This window comes from Sebastes umbrosus, chromosome 12 (assembly GCF_015220745.1).
Source record: "Sebastes umbrosus isolate fSebUmb1 chromosome 12, fSebUmb1.pri, whole genome shotgun sequence".
NCBI lineage: Eukaryota > Metazoa > Chordata > Actinopteri > Perciformes > Sebastidae > Sebastes > Sebastes umbrosus.
Genome location: NC_051280.1, coordinates 4,811,991 through 4,837,063, shown reverse-complemented (window position 1 = coordinate 4,837,063; position 25,073 = coordinate 4,811,991). Strand labels below are relative to the sequence as shown.

General features: G+C 41.9%; 1 protein-coding gene and 1 non-coding gene across 2 annotated transcripts in view; one reads left to right on the top strand and one right to left on the bottom strand.

The window, feature by feature from the left end:
• LOC119498731 (contactin-associated protein-like 4) overlaps positions 1-25,073 on the top strand; it is a 156,113-nt gene that overhangs the window by 54,332 nt on the left and 76,708 nt on the right. Inside the window, exons 3-8 of the mRNA XM_037787780.1 lie at positions 1-15; positions 8,292-8,439; positions 11,942-12,148; positions 20,603-20,775; positions 20,975-21,103; positions 23,738-24,005. The exon at positions 1-15 is cut by the window's left edge and continues 179 nt beyond it. Of these exons, the coding sequence (XP_037643708.1) occupies positions 1-15; positions 8,292-8,439; positions 11,942-12,148; positions 20,603-20,775; positions 20,975-21,103; positions 23,738-24,005 (940 nt within the window). The remainder of the gene's footprint in view (positions 16-8,291; positions 8,440-11,941; positions 12,149-20,602; positions 20,776-20,974; positions 21,104-23,737; positions 24,006-25,073) is intronic.
• On the bottom strand, positions 24,938-25,020 carry trnal-uaa. Its single transcript has one exon. It is a non-coding gene; the product is annotated as a tRNA-Leu (tRNA).

Sequence of the window (25,073 nt, the reverse complement as noted above, 5' to 3'; positions counted from 1 at the left end):
GAGGACAGTATAGGGGTGAGTCCATGGGGTGGTGTTTCCTCACTGAAAAGTTAATCTGGAATGTATTTAACAAGTATGTAAACATGACTTTCTCTGGAATACACATAACCTATTCAAGTGACGGGTTGACACATTCTCAGCTGTTTCTGGCAAACAGCAAGTAGCTATGGCTTAGTTAAACTCTCTGAAACAAACCAAATACAGATTACACAAACAACTGTAGAAAATACAGTACATGTGTATACAGTACATGTGTAAATGAATTCACAGTAAACACAACATGTGTTTCACCCACTCTTCACTCTTTTGCTAAATGTTAGCATTCAATCTCAACAGAGAGAAACCACTCGATCAGAGCTTTAAGGGACTGTTTGTAACTTCTTACACGTATAAATCAAAGCATGCTGTTTGACGATGTAACAGTGGGGTCCCCCTCTCAATACACTACACAGTGTGTACATAACAGACTACTAATAAATATGTCCCGTGGATCTCAAGCGAAGACTTTATGTAAGAAGTGGGCGTAGTCACCACGATGATGTCACCCATTGGTTTGTGGACTGCCATGTTGAAGCCTTGAGTTTAGCATTTTGGCCCTCGCCATCTTGTTTTTTTGCAATCGTGACACGAGAGGGTGGAGCTAAGTACAACTGAACACTGAATAAGACATTTTTAGGTGACCAAAATGTTACCATCAACTTTGATGAACTGAAAACAGGGTTAAAGTTGTAAGACAAAAACGTTGACAACGTTGCGGTAGCGACCTGTCAATCACAAGGTAGCCCTGCGCTAAAGCATCCGCTGCTTTATGGTCTATTGTACTCTATAGGGGACCATCATTTATAAATGAACATCAATGGGGGCGGCTGTGGCTCAGAGGGTAGAGCAGGTCGGTGGTTCGATTTAGATTAGATACTGATTGGGAAAGTTGGCACCTTGCATGTTAGTCTCTGTCATCAGTGTATGAATGTGTATGTGAATGGGTGAATGCTGACATGTAGTGAAGCGCTTTGAGTGATCGGAAGACTAGAAAAGCGCTATATAAATGCAAGTCCATTTACCATATCATGCTGTATTGAAGAAGAATTGAAACTAGAAATTGAGACCATAAACTCATGTTTACAATATTTACTGAGGTAATAAATCAGGTGAGAAGTAGACTCCTTTTATCGTAGACTTCTATACAACCAGACTTCTTTTTGCAACCAGAGGAGTCGCCCCCTGCTGGCTGTTAGAAAGAATGTAAGCTTTAAGGCAATTCCGCATTGGCTTCACTTTACAGAGCCAGGGGTCGCCATCTAAGCTCACACTCGACACTGCACTTCCTTTGGTCCTCAGTAATACATCCGGCAAGTGTGAAGTTGATTGGATGAACGGTTGTTGAGAACAATATTCATTGCATTCATAACATCTTCCATTGTTGTTCGATAGTTTAACAGTATATATAGATACAAAGTTATCTATTCAATATAGATAGGGTCAAACAACGGACAGTAAAACTGCATTAATTTTTAAATGGTGTGTCACAGTACCACCTTAAGTACTGTTACACAAGTCCATAATAGATGTAAAAATGAACAGCACTCAGGTTCATTACAGCTAATTTTCCTGCACTACCACAGTCATATTTACAGTGGATGTGGTGTTTAGTAGTGCTGGTTTGCAGGGATCAGTCCATCCTGAGGAGATAATCACAGTCATCAGGAGCCTTTGACTCTTCATTAATAATGGATGAACCAATGAGAGAGTTGTGCTGAGTGTGCGGACCCGTTGCCAAAACACTTAAGCTGCCGTTGATGGACACAGAGCGGGACAGAGAGGCAGCCGAGCGTCCCTTTCCTGGCTGAGACCATGCGGCGCAGCCTGGAGCACGGCCAGATACTGAAATCAATGAGGAAAACTTCCACTGTCAAAGCTGTGGTGCTTTAGTGCAAATGTTCAATGTTCAATTTCATCTGTTTTTTCAAATAATTCTTTTAATAATTTGTTTCATCTAACTTAAATAATAAATATTTCTATTCTGCCCCTTATCTCGTAACATCTCTATGCTTTGCCCGAATGCATCCGTAGATCGGTATATCTCTTTATGAGCCGCACGTTTCTTGTGAGACTCACATGAACTGTGTCGCTTCATGTTGTATTCCCCCCGTGTGAAATTGAAAAATAACTGGCAAATTTCACAGAAAACTCTGAGAATCTTCCACCGGCTTATGAATACTTCTAAGTAGTTTCACAGTCTTTGTTGTAGCAGCTTTTCTTTTTGTTCCCATCATATTCCGCCTAAATCCGCATAGCTTGTGACTTTGCAGTGACTTGCAATTTTCTCCGTTGGGCGTAGCGTAGCAAAGACGGTGAAATGTTAACCTGCACTTGACCCATGTGTGCTCATTTTGACAGCAAACACAGCTCCGTGATGACAGTCTTCCATGCTTTCTTTGCAGCCATTGGATAAAAGCCAGATTTTAAAAAAGCGTCCGTCCTGCAGCGGTTTGACTTTTTAAAACTAGAGCCGATGAAAATGTGGGACATCGTCTCAATATGTGGGACTTTTGTACGGTTCAAAATTTGTATTTTGTTTGTTTAATCTGTAAAAAAAAAAAAAAAGGGAAAACTCGCCGATTTGCCACTTATATTGCTTAACTATTTTAGTTTTTGTACAGACTAAACAGTCGAGAAATAACATGTTAATTCGTGAGCTTTACAGGTGCTGGTAGTCAGGTTTTGTTACCTATGGACAAAGTCAGATTAACTGTTTGCCCCCGTTTCCATACTTGGCGTACAGACATGAGAGTGGTTTCAGTCCTCTCATCTAACTTTCAGCAACAAAGTATATTCCCCAAAATGTCACATTCTTTCTTTAAGGCTGACGTTTATTCATGTACTGCCTCATCACTCTGGCTAGCGACTTGCTAACTTCCTGGCTGCCATCCCTTACCAAAAATAAGTTTATTCAAGTGTGCTATTAGTAGACTTCTTTTAAACTTAAAAAAAGAGAGTATGCTTTCAGTTAATTTTTTTTGTACTTATCAGAGATATACTTAACAACAGTACCTTTAAGTATAATTTTGTTAAATTCTTACACGTATAAATCATTGCGGGTCGGTGTCTCATGCGCGCTCGCGTGTGGCTACGCTGTTCAGACTCAGACTCCAACACAAACTACACGGAAGCACCAAAACCGCAAAGTTCTATCTAGTGAAGCCCGTCTGTTAAACAGTGTTGGCCGTGTTTGTGCAGAAATAACTGCTGCAGCTCCTCCGGACCAACAGAGGTTTCCCGTGTCTTGTGAAGTGACGAGGCTCCGCAGAGAGAAACGTTATCGTCTCCGACCAAAACTCCGGTGTCTCCCCTGTTCCCTCCATCCGCGGTCGGAAGGCTGAGGCAGGAAAAGCCAACACTAGGATCAGCATTGATTCATGGAGAGACCTTCGTCTGGTCAGCTAACATTACTGCCAAGCAGCTGAAATATAGAGTGATATTGTGCTTTTAGCTGACGTGTGTCGCCTCACCGTGTTGAGCGATGCTCATTCATGTCTATGTAGAGCGAGCACAAGCGCGTTGACTTGTTGACTTGTTGACTTGTTGACTTGTTGACTTAACGGCCACAGGTGTTGCTGTTAACAAGCAATTTCTGATTCTTACAAACAGTCCCTTTAAGTATACTTGGCTTATACTGATGAGTATACAGAAAAGTATATTTGGCTTATGCTTACTTTTTGATAGAGTAGCGTATTAGGGGTTTGAAAGTTTGTAATTGTATGTTTTGATATTAATTTAATATTCAAGAATTTTTTACGTTTTTGCATTCTGCGTCCACCATGGAGGCTTGTGAGAAAAACTAATTTTATTTTATTGTTTTTAATCTCATCACAAAATATCTAGTCAAACAGCAAAAGCCTCTTTATGTAATGCATAAATCATTGGTTAAGTACTATAACGTTAAAGAAAACTTACAAGTATTCCAACTAAGGTCCATTTAAATCAGAGGTGACACACACAAAGTGATGCAGATATAAGTTAGTGTGAATATACTTTGTCATTTTGTGCTAATTGAGTGTCAAATTCAAGGCAAGGACATTTCCATTCAGGTACTGTAGCCATGTAGCTAACAACAATGTGACCCGCTGCAGTCTTTGGGTTAAATAAAAACCTACTATAGCAGTGTAACAATGACATAAATCATTAATGAAATATTGTTCAGAGTTGCAGGCATACATCATGTTAGGAGGATGTGCTGCAACTATAAACTGTAATGTCAGAAAGGTAGCTGGTCTCTGTAGAGCTGATTAATGAAGAAATCAGTCAGATGGACAGCAGAGGCAGCGAGGCATCACCTCCCACCTCCTGCTGGACACAGAACACTTCTTCAGTGTTTTCCTGTCGCACAAGTGTCGTGTTGGACTCGTATTGGTCCCACTGTGGTGATGGTACATGGTTCAGCATGCCGCCACGGGAATACTAAGTAGTTTTATGTAAAAAAGTAAAACGCAGTGATGAATCCAGTCAAAATATGTTCACCTGTATGCTGCAAGTGAGCCTGAAAAGCCTCATCCACACCAGGAATGTCAGGAGCGCGTGGCGGCTGCGTTACCTGTTGTTTTTATTTCGGCGTCCGTGTTAACAGGTTAGAGCAGCTACACTGCCCGCGTGAGACGCACGTCGCCCGCCACGCGCTCCTGACGTTCCCCGTGTGTCCCGAGCGATATACAGTACAACAAACATGGAAAGATGTGGTATTAACACACTGTGAGCATGGACATTTATCCAGGGTAAACCCACATTTGTTCCAGTGGTGCAGAGAGGAGCTTCTGATTAGAAGTACAGCCGAAGCAATTTCCTCACATGGAGGGAATCCAGCTAATCTCAGCACTGAGGATGGTCTCTGAGAGAGCAGAGAACCACTTCTCTCAGCTTAAAAACACGTCCATCTGACACCCTACATAAACTGAGCACATTTCAAAGTGTTTCCCAGCTTCTGTGGTATTAGTGAGTCGAGCTTACGGAGTCTGTCAGAGGAGAAAGTTGATGGCAGAGCTGCTGGATCAACCACAACACACTGTTGTTCTGCTTTCAGCTTGGAGGGCTGAAGACCATCAGCGGAGGGGAAGTTTTCTCTTTTCCTCCCATTTCTCTATTCTTTACCTTTGAGGGGGAAGACGAATCTCACTTTTGTCTTTTTGTGTAAAAAAAACGCTTGTAAATTGGACAAACTTTGAAATAAAGGAGCTGTTGGCCACCTTGAGTGAAGGATGAGATGCCATTATCAACAGGAGAAAGACTTCAACATGTCTTCCATCGTGTAACTTCTAGGCCCCATAACACCCGACCCCACCTCAGGTGTGAAGTCACTAAAAAGTATGGCTGGCAATCAACACTTTGAATACAGGAAACAGCACTAGTAGGAAACACTATACTTTAAAAGACTTCCTTCCCATGAGTCTAGTCAATGACACACACATTATCATACACACCAAACAAATACTCGCTTGTGTATCCAGCAGTGGATTTGATTGGTTCCTTTTAGCTGAAAGAACAACAATATCTTTTTAATAATGGGGATCAAAACATCAAAAGATACACTGTTATAAAGGTTGCACAGCGTAACGTCTCTCTTCATCATATGAAGACTCCACTCTCTCATGATTACAGAGGAATTAATAAGTTAATTATGTCTAAGCTTTGATTCGGCAGTGGGAGAGCCAGTTAACCTGCATGTCAACTTCAAGGGAGGAGTGTAATTAGGATGGATAGCCAGATGAGAGAGATGGATAGAGCGATTCATCATTTAGCATTCAGCCGATCGGTTCACGCTGTATATTCCAGATTTTGCAGAACATGTTGATTTTTAATCCAGAAGAATACCCTATGAAAATAAAGTACTTTGAATATCTATTACTTCAAAATGCTAGCGAGACAAAGTTTTTGCACATTTTAAAGCTGCAGTGGGTAGAAATGGAGCAAATATGATTTAAAAAAGTTATTTTTATAAAACGGTGCTCCTAATGGCATCTGCAAGAATTCACAGACTGGAGGAAAACAAGCAGTCAGAGCTGATCTGGAGTCTGCCGTCCAGCTGCCGTCTATGTGCCGGCTGTCAATCACTCATGAACTCCGATCAAAGCGCTGATCAAATATGAATCATATATCATACTCTGTTACTGTAATGCCTATTTCTCTCCTCAAATGTTTTCAGAAACATCTTGTAGTGTACTGTTTAGCTGTAAAATTAGAAAGTTTGTGATACCAAGCACCGCCCAACGGCCGGAGCACAGCCAATAGGAACCCTCAATCGTAACGCTCTCTCTCTGAAATGACCTGTGATTGGTCAAAGTCTCCCGTCACTTGCTAGATATTTTAAAGCCTGAAAACAGAGCCATGAAGAGGTGCAGAAGTCTAGTAATCTCTCAGATCACTTGAATAACAATATGCTGGAAGGTTATTATGAAATTTTTGCCCAATGATGCAAAAAACTTTCTGCCTACTGAAGCTTTAAGTGCATCCGTAAAAAACTATATTTTGGTGGCATGCAAATATGCCCAGGAATTCACTGGAAATGAGGCATGTCAATTCATCGCTTCATGACCAACAGTCTGAAAGCCAAATAAAATTGAGTTTACAATGATGTAAAACAGAGAAAAGCTGCAACTTCTCATACTTGAGCTGCTGGAACCAAAGCATTTTTGTTCGTGTTACGCCCCAGTCTAGGGGTGTGAAGGCGCAACATAAAATGCAAGGTGAAACGGTGGATGAAATGCAACAAGTCATATTTATTGTTGCACACAATAATTAAACAATCTATTTACAAATACAAAAGTGAAGCGCAGGCTCAGGGTGAACCAAAGACCAAAGACAACAAACAAAACAACTTCTCAAACAAGTTCTAACTGAGCCCTGTAACAAAAGAAACAAATGAAAATACATGGGCTGAAACTAACTCCTTAACTTAAAACAGGAGGAAACAGATCAATAAACTGGCAGTTCACCCCTACAGCTTCTAGATTTTAAAGTCCGATATATTTACAAAGAAAATGTATACAACTTGTGTTAGACACCGAGGTCAATACAACAAGAGATTAAAGTCCATTATATTTACAAAGATACTACTTACTAAAGCTACAAATGTTTGAATAAATCACATACGGAAAAAGGCTACGGCTAACACGAGAGCTAAAGCACACGACACCACGCTACACGTGGTTACCACTGTAATACTTCCTACACACAGTTTACAAGTACAACGCTTCAAATGCTGATGAAAAGATTGGTCTAGCAAGGAGGATCGAAACAAACACCCAACAGCCATCGACCTCCTATCAGCTGTGTTCTCCCGGAAGCTAAATAGGCCGAGCCGCCGTCCTCAGCCAATCCGCAGCGGCAACGTCATCAAAGGCCAGCCAATGGAAACAGCACCTATTAACACAGATCCTCGGAAAAACGAGAGCTCTCACTCTCCATTAATTTAGCCATACCATTACCTGTACACAATTTAGAAATAACATAAATACACATACATACATTAACAGTTTGAAAACACGATTAATCAATGATCAGAATAGTTACCGAATCAACTGACTAATTGATTAGTCGTTTCAGCTCTACCAACTTGTATCCATGAGTGGTTGGTCACTGGTCTGGAGGTAAAAGTGAGAAGAGAGTAGACTCAAAGCACATTTACATCCACCTGTACGTAAAAAAACATGGAGTGGGAATGCTGGAAATAAAAAAAAAAGAAAGATTTCACAAAAGTTTTTACACTTGGTTGAGATGGAAAGGTTAGTATGCCGATAAAAACAAAGTGCAATGGAAACAGACTTAGCAAATAACTCATGACGTACATGAAGCGTGTGACTTAAACGTCCACTGAAGAGATGAAAACATCAGCTCTGTGTGGAGCGAAGAGGAGTAACCTTCCTCAAATTAATACATTATAAATATTTCCATCACGTTTTCCACATTGTTTTCCACCGTTTGAGGTTTGACTTGAGCTCTTTCAATTACGTCACCCCTTTGTGCCGTCTTCTTCTGTGATGGTTTAACGGCACCGACTGGAGATTTAGCGCCACCGACTGTTAATCTTGATGCACCAGCTCCTAATGTTCACATAACTGTAATGGATGGAAACACACAGTCATTTCACACTTTCTTATGTCGATCTTCTGGAAACTCAGTTCAAATTTGTTTTATATCTGGATGGAAACCTGACTTTAGTGCTCATTGTGATTCTACAAATCACAAACAAACAAATAAATAAACTTAACTTATTTGTGTTTATTGTGTTTGTGTGTTTTCAGTCTTTTCCAGGTAACAGTAATGCAGACAGCGTGGTTCAGTACAAACTGCAGCAGCCGGCGATCGCTCGCTTCCTCCGCCTCATTCCTCTGGACTGGAACCCCAGCGGGAGGATCGGACTCCGGCTGGAGACATACGGATGTCCTTACAGTAAGTCTTTTCTTTTCCACCGGCCTGACTGGCCTCTCCAGGCTTTTCATAAGAATGGACAGATGCTGGCTCACTTTAGGGCGGTCTATATCACCATGGCAACACAGACTGCACACCTAACCAGCAATTCATCATTTGGCAAGATTAAAAATGTTTAAGATTAAATTTTTTTTTTCAAATATATTAAAGTAGTGTATTTTTAATGTGCTTTTAACAATTTAACCTTTCAAAACACAACTCTCCACATGAGAGGTCATACAAAGTATAAGAATTATAATTATACATTGGTATAAGGGATGCGCCGATACCGATACCAGCATCGGGTATCAGGTCCGATACTGTGCTCATGTACTCGTACTCGTACTCACAAAATAGTTCCGATACAACGGCATTGATACCACTTTACAGCAGCGCGACTTTCACCTTTTGTCACCATCTTTTGGATCCTCAAGCTCCACCTCCCCGACGGTGCGGGCGAGACGGGCCGGTGGTGCACCCGACCCTGCGTGGCCGGGATCCCACCTCAGCCGGCGCGCGCCGGCCCTCACTTTCATTGCGCCATGGGGATTTGCTTGTACCCTCTGACTCGCGCGTGCGATAGACTCTTTGGTCCGTGTTTCAAGACGGGTTGGGTAGATTGCCGACATCGCCGCAGACCCCTGGCACGACGTGGTTGCGGCGCACTGAGGACAGTCCGCCCCAGTCGACAGTCGCACCGGGAGCAGGGGGTGCAGCGAGCTCTTTGTCCAAGGTGCAGCGAGGTCCGGGTGGGGAGTGCTGTAAAGCTGCGGCCGCGAACCACCTCCGCCCCGAGCCTTTCCAAGCCGACCTAGAGCCGGTCGCGGCGCACCGCCTCGTATGCGGGACTCCCCAGCCTGCTGTGTGTCGCTCACACCCTCCAGCTGGCTGTTAACGAGGGTCTTTTGGCACAGAGAAGTACTCGTATCGGTACTCGGTATCGGCGAGTACCCAAATGTAAGTACTTGTACTCGGTCTGAAAAAAGTGGTATCGGTGCATCCCTACTTGGTAATAAACAATCTGTCATATAATACAGATTTAGAGTTCACAGAAGAGTGTATTGCCTTACCAACAGTCTTAACAATGGAAAAAAGAGAAAAAAGTAATAATTAAATAAAATAAATAATAATATTAGAATAAAAAATAAAATAATTCAGGCCTCTGGGTGATTGATTATGCGTGTGTGTGTGTGTGTGTGTGTGTGTGTGTGTGTGTGTATGTGTGCTGAGGGACTTTCCCCACTATTTAGTTGACTTTTAATTGGATTCCAGATTGTTTTCACCCCTACTCTAACTATAATAATGATGTACTGCATCATCTGAATATTTTAATTTATAGTGTTATGTTTTTTCGTTTCACAGTTTTCACACCGTATCACCTCATTATTAAGTGTTATCTGTTTACATCCTGTTTTTACAGCAGGTTACACATCAATTAGCACATCTTTTCTCATTGGTATGTGTTTTTCACATTTCATACACCAACAGACACAAAAGCTGTCTGCCAACTGTTGTCTCCCCCTACACATCTTAATTCTCACCTCTGTTTTTAACACTGACATCCAACATGTTTCACACTTTTCTCCGCAAAGCTGGAAAACATATCGTGTTAACAGTTTAATTGGTTCTGTTTATATTTTGCAGTACTAACTCTGGCATCAACCCAAAGGAAATAAAACCACATCACACTCACATAAACATATGGATAATTCATTCATCTTCTGTTTTTCATGTTTCACAACAGATCTTCAATAGTTCTGTTGCTCCCATATCCATCCATCCATATCACACACAAAAATGTGAGAAAATGTGATGTAGAGCACATCACAAATTAATTGCAAAAAAGTCGGAAAAACATCTGCAGTATGATGTTTTCTATGTCAGTGGTCAGGGGAGTGACCGACCCAGACACACTGGCCTGCTTAGATCATTCAAGTCTACAGTCATAATATCCAGAGAGGCTGTGACAAACCAACTCTGTCTCACAGAAATTACGTTTATATATTACTTATGGTTTTCCAATTACGTTGTCAGGTCAAACTACAAGCGGATTTTGTATTGCTAGACTGGATATTTTTACAGAAAACTAATGAAATACGTTGTCAGTGAATGTTTTACTGATGCATTCAGTATCAACATTTTTACGACTTGCCAGATACGTCAATTAACAACATTTCCTCATTATATTAATATAAAATGCAGTTGAGCTGACGTTACGTTTCCTTCAAAATATAGTTGCTGTTGCAAATCAGTTGTATATAAACGTCATTTCTAGGAGACAGGGTAGGACGAACAGTAATCCTGATAATAATGATGGTTAAACAACTTGCCACTAAAGGTTGGCTAAATGCACGACACCAGTCCCAGCACATGTGCACCTTTGTGGTCTTGAATGTGGACTCAGAGAGCACAGTTTGCTGTCAAATAGAAGCAATAAGGTGTTTGGCCTTTGTCATATTGCCATGTGTGACGTGTCTTGTTATTATTGGCTGAAGGAAAAAAGGAGAAACTCGACCTTGGAGCAAATCAAATAAATGCTACATTCCAGCAGAGTGAAATTTTTAAATTTGTACGTGTGTTATTACATACAGTGACAGTAAATTATTCCATCCAAAAATAGCGTCTCTATGTAAAACAGCCTTTGGTCTAATTTTTCTTTGTGAAAAAAATGTAAGAAGAGCACATCTCATCCATCTTAAACCCTCAGTGATTTACTCCTCTTCATCCCCTCCCTCAACATAGGGTTTATTTTGTCATTAATATGTTTCCAGGTTGTCCGTACGTACGTACCTACGTCCCATTATCGTGAACGCAAAATTGAATTGGAATTGGAATTTCTTCAAATTTGGCACAGACGTCCACTTGGACTCAAGGATGAACTGATTTTGGTGGTCAAAGGTCAAAGGTCACTCTGACCTCACAAAACACGTTTTTATCCAAAACTCAAGAATTCATATGCTAATTATGACAATTTCACACAAATGTCTAACAAGATAACATAATGAAGTGACATTTTGGACAGACGTGGATGTAAACGGCAACTTGGCTGGTCGGCGGAAGCATACAACCCTGAGGCGGTATTTCTAGTTTGAAAAGGGTCTCTCTATTGTTCTGTCCTCATTCTGCTGAGCTCTTTTGCATCTTTTGAAATACACCAACATACTATTGAAAGAGTTAGTTCTGCATACCCATATGTACTGTACATGTATGTTCATCACATGCGTTTCTGACTTAGTTGTGTCAAAATTCTCTCAGCCACACCTTTGCATCACCACAGCTTTGTCCAAATCCCCATCTAGAACAAAGGTACTTAAATGTGTTAACTAGTAATCCAGATGTGTGTGTTGGTTTTTGCTCTTTTTGTTTTATGGACCCAGAATTTGTTTAAGGTATTGGTTTGAATGCTTCACTACTCATTTACAACGCAAAGTAACACTGATATGACCATAAAGTCCTGACTGCTGTATCTCTTTTTGTCCTTCAGCCTCTGATGTTGTGAGTTTGGACGGCAGCAGCAGCAGTCTGGTGTACAGGTTGAGTCCCGGGCCGAGGCGGGCGTCAAGAGATGTCGTCTCTCTGAAGTTTAAAACCCTGAGGAATTCTGGGACACTGCTGCACGCAGAGGGAGAGGGAGGACTCGGCCTCAGTCTGGAGTTAGAGAGAGGAAAGCTACTGCTGCTGCTCAGACAAGGTACAACACACAATGTCCTGATATCTACTGACATCTATTCATAGATACTGCTGGTATCTACTACATTAGAGTATAACATAACAATCTGTATATACCAAGTTTATCTGCAGAAGGATAGCACAACCAAATCTACCTTTATTAGGAGAAATGGTGGGCTAAGCCTCTATTGTTGGCATCTCCAGTAAAAATTAAAATGTTGCTGAAACAATTTGATCTCCAAGAACACATTTTTTTTCTTGACATGCAATTTGTGAGACACTTTGTGGACATATTGGTACAGAACATATGTATAAGTGGAGGACGATATAAAGCCCTCTGAGATAACTTTAGATTGGTTGTGGTTGGGTGAGGTGGACGACACGCACGCTGCCGCCTGATTGGTTTAAATCTTGGCTCACGCTCTGCTGCTGCATCTCTGTCTAGTTGCAGCCGTGATGGATGGTACCCATTCACTGTAGCATGTGTTAGGGCCGGACTCTGCAGGACTTGATGCATGGCTTACAGTCGACACAGAGGGAGGTGTGTGTGTGTGTGTGTCTAAACAGTGTTAAACCAGAAGCTGCCATGCTGAATCATCACCATATGGCTCACCTCTCATCAGGAACCCCATCTGGCTGCTGAAATACTTTCTCCATCAATCCATCCATCCATCCATCCATCCATCCATCCATCAATCTATCACTCCATCCATCAATCCATGCATCCATCCCTCAATCCATCCATCCACCCATCCATCCATCCACATCCATCCATCAATCCATCCATCCACATCCATCTGTCCGTCCGTCCATCCATCCATCCATCCATCCGTCCGTCCATCCATCCATCCATCCATCCATCCATCCACATCCATCCATCCGTCCATCAATCCATCCATCCATCAATCCATCCATCCATCCATCCATCCACATCCATCCATCCGTCCGTCCATCCATCCATCCATCCATCCATCCATCCATCCATCCATCCATCCATCCATCCATTCATCCATCTCTCTCAGGCTGTTCTCAATGCACTGCAATTCATTTATAGTCCACAAAATCAATTTGTTTGTAATCCACATAATTGTGAACCAGGAAGTATAAAGAGCGTCAAACGCCGCTCATGGAAGAGGTCGGGGTGGATGGTAGGCCAAAAAACACTGGATTTTCACCCAGGAGACCGGTGTTCGTTCCCCGTGTGAAACCAGAAGTCAACATTGATTTATTTGTCACATAACTTCTGTACTTAAGTTTTGTCACTTCCAGAGTTGGTTAAACCAAAAACTACAATCTTTTCCTAAACCTAACTAAGTAGTTTTGTTGCCCAAACCTAACCAAGTCGATCTTTTCTTAAACTTAACTAAGTTTTATTTTGAAAAGACTGGAGTGGAAATGACGCCTGTGTCACTTGTTGCTGGACATTTGTAGGAAAACGCACAAAAAATGAGGAATAACTAAGAAGAACTAATAAGAAATCATACGAACCGTTGTATGGGGATACGTTGTCTCTCTCTACCCCTCCCTCCATCCTTTCCTTCTCTTTTCTTCCTTCACCCTCTCTTCTGCATTTTACATCTCACAAAACACTCCTTTTCTCCACCCCCTCGTCTTTCTCTTCATCTTCCCCTCTGTGACGCACTAGGTACCCCTCTAGTGTCAGTTTTTGACATGTCATGCATAGTGTCTTTTCAAAATAAACTTCCTTCTTCACAGGAAACGTACAGTTTCCACTCGTTACATGCATACAATCACTTTGCCGACAGACTTAGATTACAGATTACATTTCAGATTGTGGTTGAAGTCTAATTTATTCATTTCTCTCTCGTCCTCGTCCTCCTCATCAAACTACTAATGGCTGTTGTTTGTCTCTACAGATCTTCCATTCCTTTATGTTTTCACTATCACAAGAGGCCATTTGCCTTTATCAGCTCCACACGCTTCATCTATCTCACCATGTTTTCTGTTTTCTCTTGACAGTTTGCTACGCTGCTGCAGCTCTCAACCCCTTTTTTCTTAGCTGGATGCAGTTCATCATTCTATCTCATTATTTCTGTCCCTGCCTTTCTTTGCCTTTATTTCTTTTCTATCCTCCCCCCCCTCTCTCTTTCTCTCTACATCGGCTTTTTAGGTTACACATTGTGTAATTTGGGTCATCTGCTGTGTTCATTGACCCTGAGCTCATGCATGGTCCGCTCTGCTCTGTTAACACTAACACACCTCCAGGTCTGACCCCCCCGGAGCAGAGGCTGTTCGCTTTATGAGGCAACACTTAGTAACAGTCCTTCACAGAAACAGCTCTGACCTGGATAACAGAGGATAGAAAACACTAATACTTAGAATCTTGATGGATGATTAATCATTTTTTTCAGTTTCATATACTGTAAATAATTATGTGAAGTTAAGTTGAAGTTGGTCAGATTGAGTACAGTATCCAGCTTCCAAGGCATTGCACGGCACTCAGAACTTAAATGTCGAGCGTGTAGGATCTGGTGCCATCTAGTGGTGAAGCTGCAGCTTGCAACCAACTGAAACTTCTCCTGTGTGCCACGTATGTAGCAGAACTACAATGGCCTACACGAATGGCCCTATCTAGAGCCAGTGTTTGGTATATCCGTTCTGGGCTATAGTAGAAATGCTACACACCATTCCTTTAAAATGATCAACACATACTAAATGTATTTCTTTCATTTTCTACAAATTTAGAAAATAGCTTATATTTAAGGTGCACAAGGACAAACAAACAAAACAGCTAATAGCTGCAGCATAACTGCACATTAAAGGGACTGTGTGTAAGAATCAGAATTGCTTGTTAACAGCGACACCTAGCCGTTAAGTCAATGAAAGTCAGCGTCCTGTTGCTCGCGTTAGCTGACCAGACGAAGGTCTCTCCATGAATCAATGCTGATCCTAATGTTGGCTTTTCCTGCCTCAGCCTCCCGACCGCGGCCGGAGGGAACAGGGGAGACACCGGAGTTTTGGTCGGAGACGATAACGTTTCTCTCTGCGGAGCCCTGTCACTTCACAAGACACGGGAAACCTCTGTTGGTCTGGAGGAGCTGCAGCAGTTATTTCTGCACAAACGTCCACTGAACATTCACTAGATATTCTCAAAGCTAAACTAACTCTTCTGCAGTGTGGAGTGTGTGCGCATGCACGTGAGAGTGGAGTGAGAACGAGCACGGTGTGTGAGTAGCAGAGGAGCAGAGTACAGCAGAGACTCCGGTCCTGGAGACCAAAGCTACGGTCTCCCCCGCGTCCTCTGACCGCGGCCAACACTGTTTAACAGACGGGCTTCACTAGATACAACCAAGAGGTTTTGGTGCTTCCGTGTAATTTGTGTTGGAGTCTGAGTCTGAACAGCGTAGCCACACGTGAGCGTGCATGAGACACCGACCTGCAATGATTTATACGTGTAAGAAGTTAAAAACAGTCCCTTTAAATCTTTTTTTAATGCAGTGATTTTTATTTATTACTTTTTTTCTTCTGTTTAGACAAATGTAAAAATAAAACACAGTTTATGTGGCGGAACAATAATAAAACGCGCAAAAAATGAACATTTTTTTGGCACCCTTGGCTCGTTCTCTAGTAATCCACTTTGTGGACCATTGCCATATTTTCCATCACATGGATCTGCGACTTTGAGTTCTGATTTGTGTCACTGTCATTTTGTTATCTGTTCACCATCTCTTTTAGAGTGACGTACTTTGCGTAACGGCAATCTGACTGTCAAAATAAACATTTTTTTTCTCTCTCTTTTCTGTCTGTGTCGTCATCATGTTCCGTACATTAAATCATCTTAGTTTGGTGATCTTCGTTTAGTAATATTTTAGGGATTCCAGTTCAGAAACTAATTTACAAAAGCTTCCAACAGCAAACATTTTGCTCTATTTGTTGTCCTGACAGCTGGAATAAACAAGATTTAATAAGATTTATATCTGCTACGCAAAAACCATTCCCCTCTGCTTTACATTCATCAAAATGTCAATGTGCTATATTGTATCTTTGTTGGCTCATAACTCAGCCTAGCCCTTTCCTGTTACTGAAGTAATTTTAGGAAAACAAACATGCTGAGGGTTGATGGGTCCTGCTCCAGTGCGTGACGTTATCTGCAAGGCGTTCTTTGGATTAATCGAGCACATATTCAAAGTCAGCAAGCCAGCGAGTCATTTCTCCCCACCTTCCTTATGAGATACAAACCTTCGAGAGAGGAGACTCGACACAATCTTAATGACCTATCAGTGTGCTGAAATATTTGCTGTCTTAAAGTGTGTTTACAGTTTGAAAATTACGTTTGGAGCTGATTACCATGACAGCCGCTCCAGATAAGGGCCGTTGTTGGCTTCCTGTGTAATCAGTTTAATGAAATTGCAGACAGGAGATGATACTTTGGTAGGAAAAAGTAGAAAGTGTTCAGCAAAAGGTTGCAAGAATGAGGCTAACACAGCCGGTCTGACGCTCCGCGACATTATTAAACAAATGATGCAGTTATTAGCAGTTTATCTGTTATTTGTCTGAAGATTTTGCTCTTCTTCAGCAACCTTAAAGGGGACATATCGTGAAAAACTCACTTCTTTAGTGCTTGTGCTCATACATCTGGGTATCTGGGATGCCTACCAACCCAAAAACTGTGAAATAAGACGACCCAGTCAGTGTTTTATAGGCTTCCTAGATCAGAAAACATGTGATTCAACAAGCCATTCAGATGAGGCTCCTCTTTTTATGTCACTTGCTGGCTCATTAGAATATACCGCCCACAGCTTGAGAATAGAGAGCAGTCTGTAGTCACACTCACAGCTGATTGAAGCACCCTTCTTTAAGGTATAAATACAGCGGCAAGCTTTGGGACGAACTTTCCTCTCTCAGACGGAAACTGTCGTAACATTTTGTAACCATGATTTCGTATCAAGTGCAGGGATGTGCAAAGCTTCACAGTATAAAGAATTAAAAGAATATACTGAGAAACTAAATATAAAAATGAAAACTTACTCCTATGCTTTTGTGGTGGCATTTATTTTCCTTTTTTGGAAACATCTTCTCATTTTTAACTCTGTTTATGAGCAGCTTGATTTTTGCAACAGTCCCTGTAAATATACAACACTTTACAATCAAAGGAACACATGCACTATTTTGTTTTCTTGACATTTGAGCTGCAGTGGGTAGAAATGGAGCAAATATGATAAGAAATATATATATTTTTATAAAACGGACAGGTAATCTGAAAAAAATCTTGTTCCTCTGTGTCCTCCGGTGCTCCTAATGGCATCTGCAAGATTTCACAGACCGGAGCTGCCGTCCAGCTGCCGTCTATGAGAGCCGGCTGTTAATCACTTGCAAACTCTGATGAAACGGTCAAACTAGGCAGCGCTGATCAAATATGAATCAATATTCTGTTACTGTAATGCCTATTTCTCTCCTCAGATGTTCATCTTGTAGTGTACTGTTTAGCTGGAAAATGAGAAAGTTTGTGACCCGGCAGCCATGATGAGATCTGTTGAGGAAATATCAAGCACCGCCCACCAGCCGGAGAACAGCCAATAGGAACGCTCTCTCTCTGAAATGACCTGTGATTGGTCAAAGTCTCCCGTCACGGATTAGATTTTCTAAAGCCTGAAAACAGAGCCATGAGGAGGAACAGAAGTCTAGTTTTCTCTCAGAACACTTGAATTACAATATGCTGAAAGGTTATTATGGAATTTTTGTCCAATAATGCCAAAAATATACGGCCTACTGCAGGTTTAATGTCTGTATGACAAATATTAAATGTCTTTCTTAGTTTGATCAGTTTACGTTCGTACGGGTAGTTGCACGGAACTACATTTGTACGGATCGTGTTCCATGATGAACACAAAACGCTGTTGCACGTAGCCAGTAAGTCGGCAGCGATGCAGGCTCACTGTTGGAGGATTCCATAACCCACTTCCATTCCCTGCTAATTGGTTTGGAATGGCACTTAACATGGCGGACCCTCCACGCAAACATGCAAAGGAAGTGGAAGTGGGTAGAGAGAGGGTGTAGGGGGTGGTTTGGGAAAGGCCCCACCTTTGCAAAGGTGTACTATATTTTTCTCACAAGCCAATCAGAGCGGACTGGGCTTTTTTGGAGCGTTTCAGAGGGTGAATATAGGTATATTCACACAGACAGTGTGAGAAAAATGATTTTTTTTTAACATTTAAGCATGTAAACACGTTCTAGTAGAAACCCAAAATACAAATATGAACCTGAAAATGAGCATGATATGTTCCCCTTTAACTTCATGTCTAGGGGAACACAGGAAGTAACATAACAAGTGTACCCAACGTTTGCAAAAACAAGAACAAAACAACAAGAAAAGGCTATAAGCACTTCAAGTGCAACAATGAATGTTATTTATTTATATAAAACAGAGAAACCAATTTATTGCAGAAATGGAAACACAAAAGAAGTCAGGGTCTCTAAGGCTAACATAATAAACAAAAAGCCCACACTAAGTGGAAAATAACAACGATAAAGGCCAGAGGACAGTCAGTGGACGTAACAAGCAGTCTTCCTCCTTCAGTCTCACACATCCAGATGCACAACTGCAGTCTGATTTACTTCAGCAAGGAGCTAACAACCAACATATTAACTGCATGAAATTTACTACGCACATTTTTATTTTAGAGACCCCGTGACCTCGCTCCTGTGCCACCATCACACTGAATTTTTCATATCTGCTGACCCGTTGCTTGTTAATAATTCCTGTGCACGCTCATGCTCCCATCAAGAAGTAACCTATTGATTTCTGGCGACCTGCATCACAATTCACATACAATAATAATCTTGCTCAAGGACTCACTCACTGTAGGTTGTACAGAGAAGACAGCATTGGTTTTCCAAGAATTTTCCCAGTTGGTCCAAAAAATAAAACTACTGACTGCCATGCCATAAACCTCCATGAGCAATCATAGCTGTCACTTGTTTAAAAAAAATATATATATTAAAGGTCCCATATTGTAAAAGGTGAGATTTTCACGTCTTTTACATTATAAAGCAGGTTTAGGTGCTTTATAAATACTGTTAAACTATCAAAACACTCAATATACAGAGAAATACACACAGCCCAAATTCAGAAATTGTGCGTTTGAAACAAGCCGTTAGGATTTCTGTCCATTTGTGATGTTACAAATATGCAATCTTTAGAAAATTAAAATTTTAATAATTTAAAAAATATTTTTAAACAAAAACATTCTAAATGTGTCCCAGTTTATTTCCTGTTGCAGTGTATGTTGCAGTGTATGTAAGTACACGAAGTAAACATAGACCCAAAGTGTTGCCTAGCAACGCAATTCTGTTGCAATTCCATTGAAATGTGCTAAAACGGAGCATAAATACAGGTGTATTCAGGCAGACAGTATGAGGAAAATAAAGAGTTTTTTTTAACATTACAGCATGTAAACATGTTCTAGTAGAAACACAAAATACAAGTATGAACCTGAAAAGGAGCACGATATGGGACCTTTAATAATTCTTTCTCCCAGATGACCTCGATACTGCTAAAAATTAAAAACAGACAGTGACACAGGAAAGGAAACGGGGTATATTAATATCAAATAATTTTCTATTTGTTTGACCTCGGATCACTCATATTGATTCCTGCTTTCTCTTTCCAGTCATTCTGCCAGTAATCAAATCATCCATTCAATGAAACCCTCAATCATAAAGTCCTTTCACTCTCTTCTTCCACCATCAACAACATCTGATTTCTTTTTAAGTCTTGCAATCCTTCCTCTCATATTGATCTCACTGTCTCTCTCCATTCATCCAGACTGTAATCAAACAACTCATCACACTAAATGTGTTGACAGGACAGACGTCCCCTGTTTCATGAGGTCTACATCCTAACTTTCTCCCACTAGATGACATTGTTTTTTTCATCGAAGCTGCAAAAAAAACCTCTCACAAAATGGACTGAAATATCAAAAACTACACGTGTCCATCATCATCAAACTGCCTCTGTTTCTCTCTTTGAAGTTAGAATTGTCTCTCCATAAAGAATATCTAATACATTTTTAATAGCAGACTGTATTCAGCTCTTTCTACAGTTCCATCTTTCTGCAGAAACACAAAGTTTCTTTGCGAGTACTTGAGGGGATGCAGAAATGGATCCCCTAATTTGGAGCTGCTGGATCTCATCTATCATTAATGATGTCTCACCATGTTCCCGCTGCAGTTTTTCATATTGTCACATATTTGGCTTTGGTTCTCACATCCTACTATGGTAATATCCTGTAGTCCCCCAACGAGATGAGAGAGGCTGACCTCGATGTGCTCCTCTCTGTGGGATACTGAGAAAATTAAAATATTCATCACAATAAAGAAGGTTTTATTGGCCTGGTGTTCACTTCTCTTTGCACCAGGTCAGATAATGGGAAAACAATCTTCATACTGGGATCAGAGAATACAATTTTTACTCCCTTTTGTCACCTCGCTACTCTCTCCTCCTCACCTCTTCCAGGTACTTCTTCCTCTGAACCCCGGCGTCTCACTTCCCTCGGCAGCCTGTTAGATGATCAGCATTGGCACCGTTTAGCAGTGGAGCGGCGCGGCTCTCACCTCAACCTCACTGTGGACAAACACACAGAGAGGCTTCAGATCCCTGCAGAGTTCAGCCACTGGGACATCGAGCAGGTGGGAGAAAACACAGGAAAAACCATCACTTGTACACACTTGAGACATTATTATTATCCCAACACACGTTTTATGCATTCAGAAAACTGTCCATCAACTGAATGTTCAAAATTACCTCAGACCGAGAGGATGTGTAGATATTGTATTTAATGTGCATGCAACCCTCTGAATATGTCTGTATCTTTTTGTCCCCATACAGCTGAGTGTGGGGGCGGTCCAGGGCCTCATCTCCAAGAGGAACTTTCATGGCTGCCTGGAAAACCTGCTGTACAACGGCCTCAACCTGATAGAATTAGCAAAACACAACGACCGCCAAGTTACCGTAATGGTAAGTTAATTTAACTAAACGGAACTACCTGCACTTAGATCACTTTCTTCTAACCCTCTTTACTCTCCTTCATCAGAGAGGGTACAGCATCAATCACTGAACAACGGCCTCTGAAACCAAAAGTGGATCAAATATTCTGCTTGGTGTTTCTGTGACTTTTTTGTGACTACTAACCAATTATTCAACACAGTGCATACATAACCAAAGACCAGCATGTTCATCTTTTGTTTTGTGGGTTATGTTTTATTTTGTTTTAAGTAATAGGGGCGTTTGTTCTAGTTGTTTTTGGCTGGACCAGGGACAGCCCCGTCGCTGACTGACTGAGGCCCTGTTCAGACCTGGTATTAACATGCGTCCTCAGTGATCGGATCACAAGTGGACAGCTTTAAGTACGTCTGTTCACACCTGACATTAGAATGCATCTCCACATGCATCTTCAGTGACCACTTGTGATCCGATCTCATTTCCCCGCTCTATATGCAAATAAACACGTAGTAAACACACGGCTAAAACAGCAGCTGTTGTGACGTAATATTACATGAAAGTCAGTAGTAATATCCTACATAATTGTGAATTCAGGTACATTGTATTAACATCAAAATAAAAGGTTATTATACCGGTGGTCCCCGGGGTCCTCCATGCCGCCGGCACCGCTGCTTTTGCCAAACAACAGCGGGTTACAGCGCTCCAGAGAGCGGGGAGGATGGAGAACAGTCGGATGGTCGGGTGTCAGCTCCGCGTAAAGCAGCGGAACAAAATCACCAACACATCTCTGACAGTATGATAATAATGCACTTTGCGTGCCTAGTCTGATAGTCTGTAGATACATAGCCTATAAACAAGATATATTTTAATAAAATACAGTTGTACTGACAGGATACAGTAGAGCACAGAGGCCGTTTCCATGCTGACAAGCGCCCGTGTCTGCCTGTTTATTCACCTAAGGGGCGCGGTGATCCCGCGGATCCCAGCTGGACATCAGATGAGTAGGCGGTCCTTAATGTGCCCAGGACGCATTCACTACACACTGCTAAAAGAATGTGGTCATATGTGGCCCAGACCACCTCTGAATGTGGTCTGAAAGATCCGATCTCAATGCGTCCTCAATGCATCTTGAGTGTGTTCACACCTTTACTTAATGCTGTCCACTGGTGATCGGATCACTGAGGACGCATGTTAAAACCAGGTCTGAACAGGGCCTGAGTGATGAAGTTACACAATTGGTCGGCCGAGTGTTGGGGTTTCCTCATTGGCCGTTGCTCTTTCAAAATGATTTATTCAAATGAGCCCGTCCAGCGCGACGCGTCGGGCTCACGAAACTTGGACAGAGCTGTCAAACTAGGCGATCTAGTTCTAAAATTAAATGAGATTCAGCCGTGGCATAGCCTACGAGCAGGCCGTCATGTTGTTTCCTGTTTGAAATGGCAAGCAGAAAACCAGGGACCATATGTCACCGCTTGAACGGCCAGTTGAGTGGAGCAGCGCGTCCCCCTAGTGTCCTCGCCAGATCTGGTGGACATGTACCGCTGGATTTAAAGGGACTGTTTGTAAGAATCAGAAATGCTTGTTAACAGCGACACCTGTGGCCGTTAAGTCAACGAAAGTCAGCATCCCGTTGCTCGCGCTTGTGCTCGCTCTACATGAAGAGCGAGCTCAAAACAGTGAGGCGACACACGTCAGCTAAAACCACAATACCACTCTATATTTCAGCTATTTTTACATCCACGATGAGTGGAGCATGCTCGTCGGGGGAGAGGCTGTGAAGCTTTTCTTGAGTAATAAATGTTCTGTCATTACGGTAAAGGTCCAGCAGCAGAAAAAAAACATGAATTCTTGGTAAGATTTCACATGCTTGGCTGAAGATCTAATAGAGGCAATTTTTATATTGGTGCTGTGGCTCTTAAGGGACTAGCCACAAAGTTATGATCCAATTTAACACAGAGACTAAATGGTGCTTCATATGGCTCTGTGAGGGAGCATTAACACAAAGAACGTCAGAGTGTGGGTGAAGGAGGATTGGTGTGTCAGTGCTGTGGTCTTCAGGCTTTTTGTGGATTTTTAAGTTACTTTGTGTTGTGCTGTAGCACAGCCCACTCCCAACATGAGTTATTGTACATCACTTTAACTGCACCACAAAGGGCTTTTAGATGTCATGTGTGTTTCCGGAGCATTATAAAGATAGCAGGCTGATATTCCCAGCAGAGAGCTGCGACTGTAACATATTACTGCTGCAGCCTTAGCAATGGACCTGGTGTCATTACCACTACTCAAAACAATGGGCTGTAACAGAGATGTCAAGATATCGTAGTACTGGGCTTCCTGTATGCTCTCCTTCTTTCATTTCCATTCTTTATCTCTATTACCTCCACGCTAGGTGACTTTGGTATGCTCAGTTTGCTTTCCTAATCTTATTCTAAGCCTTGCTGTTATCATTATGGTAATACCGATGTCCTCTTAAGGAGACTTGCTGATGAGATCATTGCGACAGAGGTCACGTCGGCACGCCCCCTGCAACTGATTAATATTCATGTTTTATGTTGTTTTATCTCTCCAGTAATCATTTATTCTCTCTCTCTCTCTCTCTCTCTCTCTCTCTCTCTCTCTCTCTCTCCACTCTGCATGTTTCTCTCTCAGGGCAATGTGACCTTTTCTTGTGCTGAGTCGGTTTTCGTCGCCGTGACGTTCCCAGGCCCCCAGAGCTTCCTCCAGTTGCCGGGGGCGACAGCGTCCTCGTCGGGGGGCGCGTCCGTCGGGTTCCAGTTCAGGACGTGGAACAAGGCGGGGCTTCTGCTCACCTTTGACCTGCCTCAGGGAGGGGGCGTGGTCTGGCTGTACCTGAGTGAGGCCAGACTCCGGCTACAGATCCATAAAGCTGGCAGGGCGCTGCTGGAGCTCAGTGCAGGTACGCCTACACCTTCAGATCCACCTCTAACCAACTCAGTGGTTAGTCTTACATGTGTCATTACTGTCATATGTGAGTGAGACAAGTTAGCCCCTGTTCCTCCATGACAACCTAATCCCAAACTTTTTAATAAAACCATAAATCAGGTGAATAAAAAGTACGAAATGGACATCAGATTTTTCCAAATGGCAAGCAATTAACCTTTAACCCCACAAACTAATGTGACGGTAGTTGGTTCATGATAATCCTTCTTGGCTGTGGAAGCAGTGCTCAGTTATAGCATGCTAACGACTGCAGTTTATGTTAGAGCAGATGAACACACTGTTTAACCCATTCCTTACACTTTTTCTCTTGTGTTTTTGATTTTGTAAATGTGATAAAAACAGATAAAAGCCAAGTGTCACTCTCACTAGAGCCCCATGTATGTGGAGGGGGTTTAGCAAATGGTCAATTCTAACCATTTCTGTACTACATTGGGGCTAAGGTTTGAACCAACAAGCACATCCTTCTGTAACAAATTAATGAATTTTGCTGTGCCACTTCTTGGTCAGACCAGGCCTTGATAATCTGTGCCTTTTTTAAGTTGTTGTATTATCTCCACTCCCTGTCATCAAAAAACCCCACGAGGACTTAACAATGCCTCAACCACTCGGCCATCCTGGTGACTTTAGTGTTTTGGCTTAAATGGCAAAAAAAAAATAGCAATGTGAAGATGAAATTCTCTGCTGTTATCTGATCAACATGTCAGTTAAGTGTATCAAAACACAGATTTCTTTGCATGTTGATATGAATACACATAACATTGAGCCAAACATTGCTGCTAATCTTTTTGAGAGGCATATACAGTAGAAGAGTTGCTTCTACCTCCGATGGAGCCCTCATCCTCATGTCTTTAATTAACTTCATGCATAAATTCAATAACAATTGGAATCTACCAGGAGTGGGGTTTGAACCCACAATGGCTTTTGCTCACTGGATCTTAAGTCCAACGCCTTAACCACTCGGCCATCCTGGTGACTTTAGCTGCTTTTTTTTTAAACAGAAAATGAAGTTCTCAGCGTGAAAGGT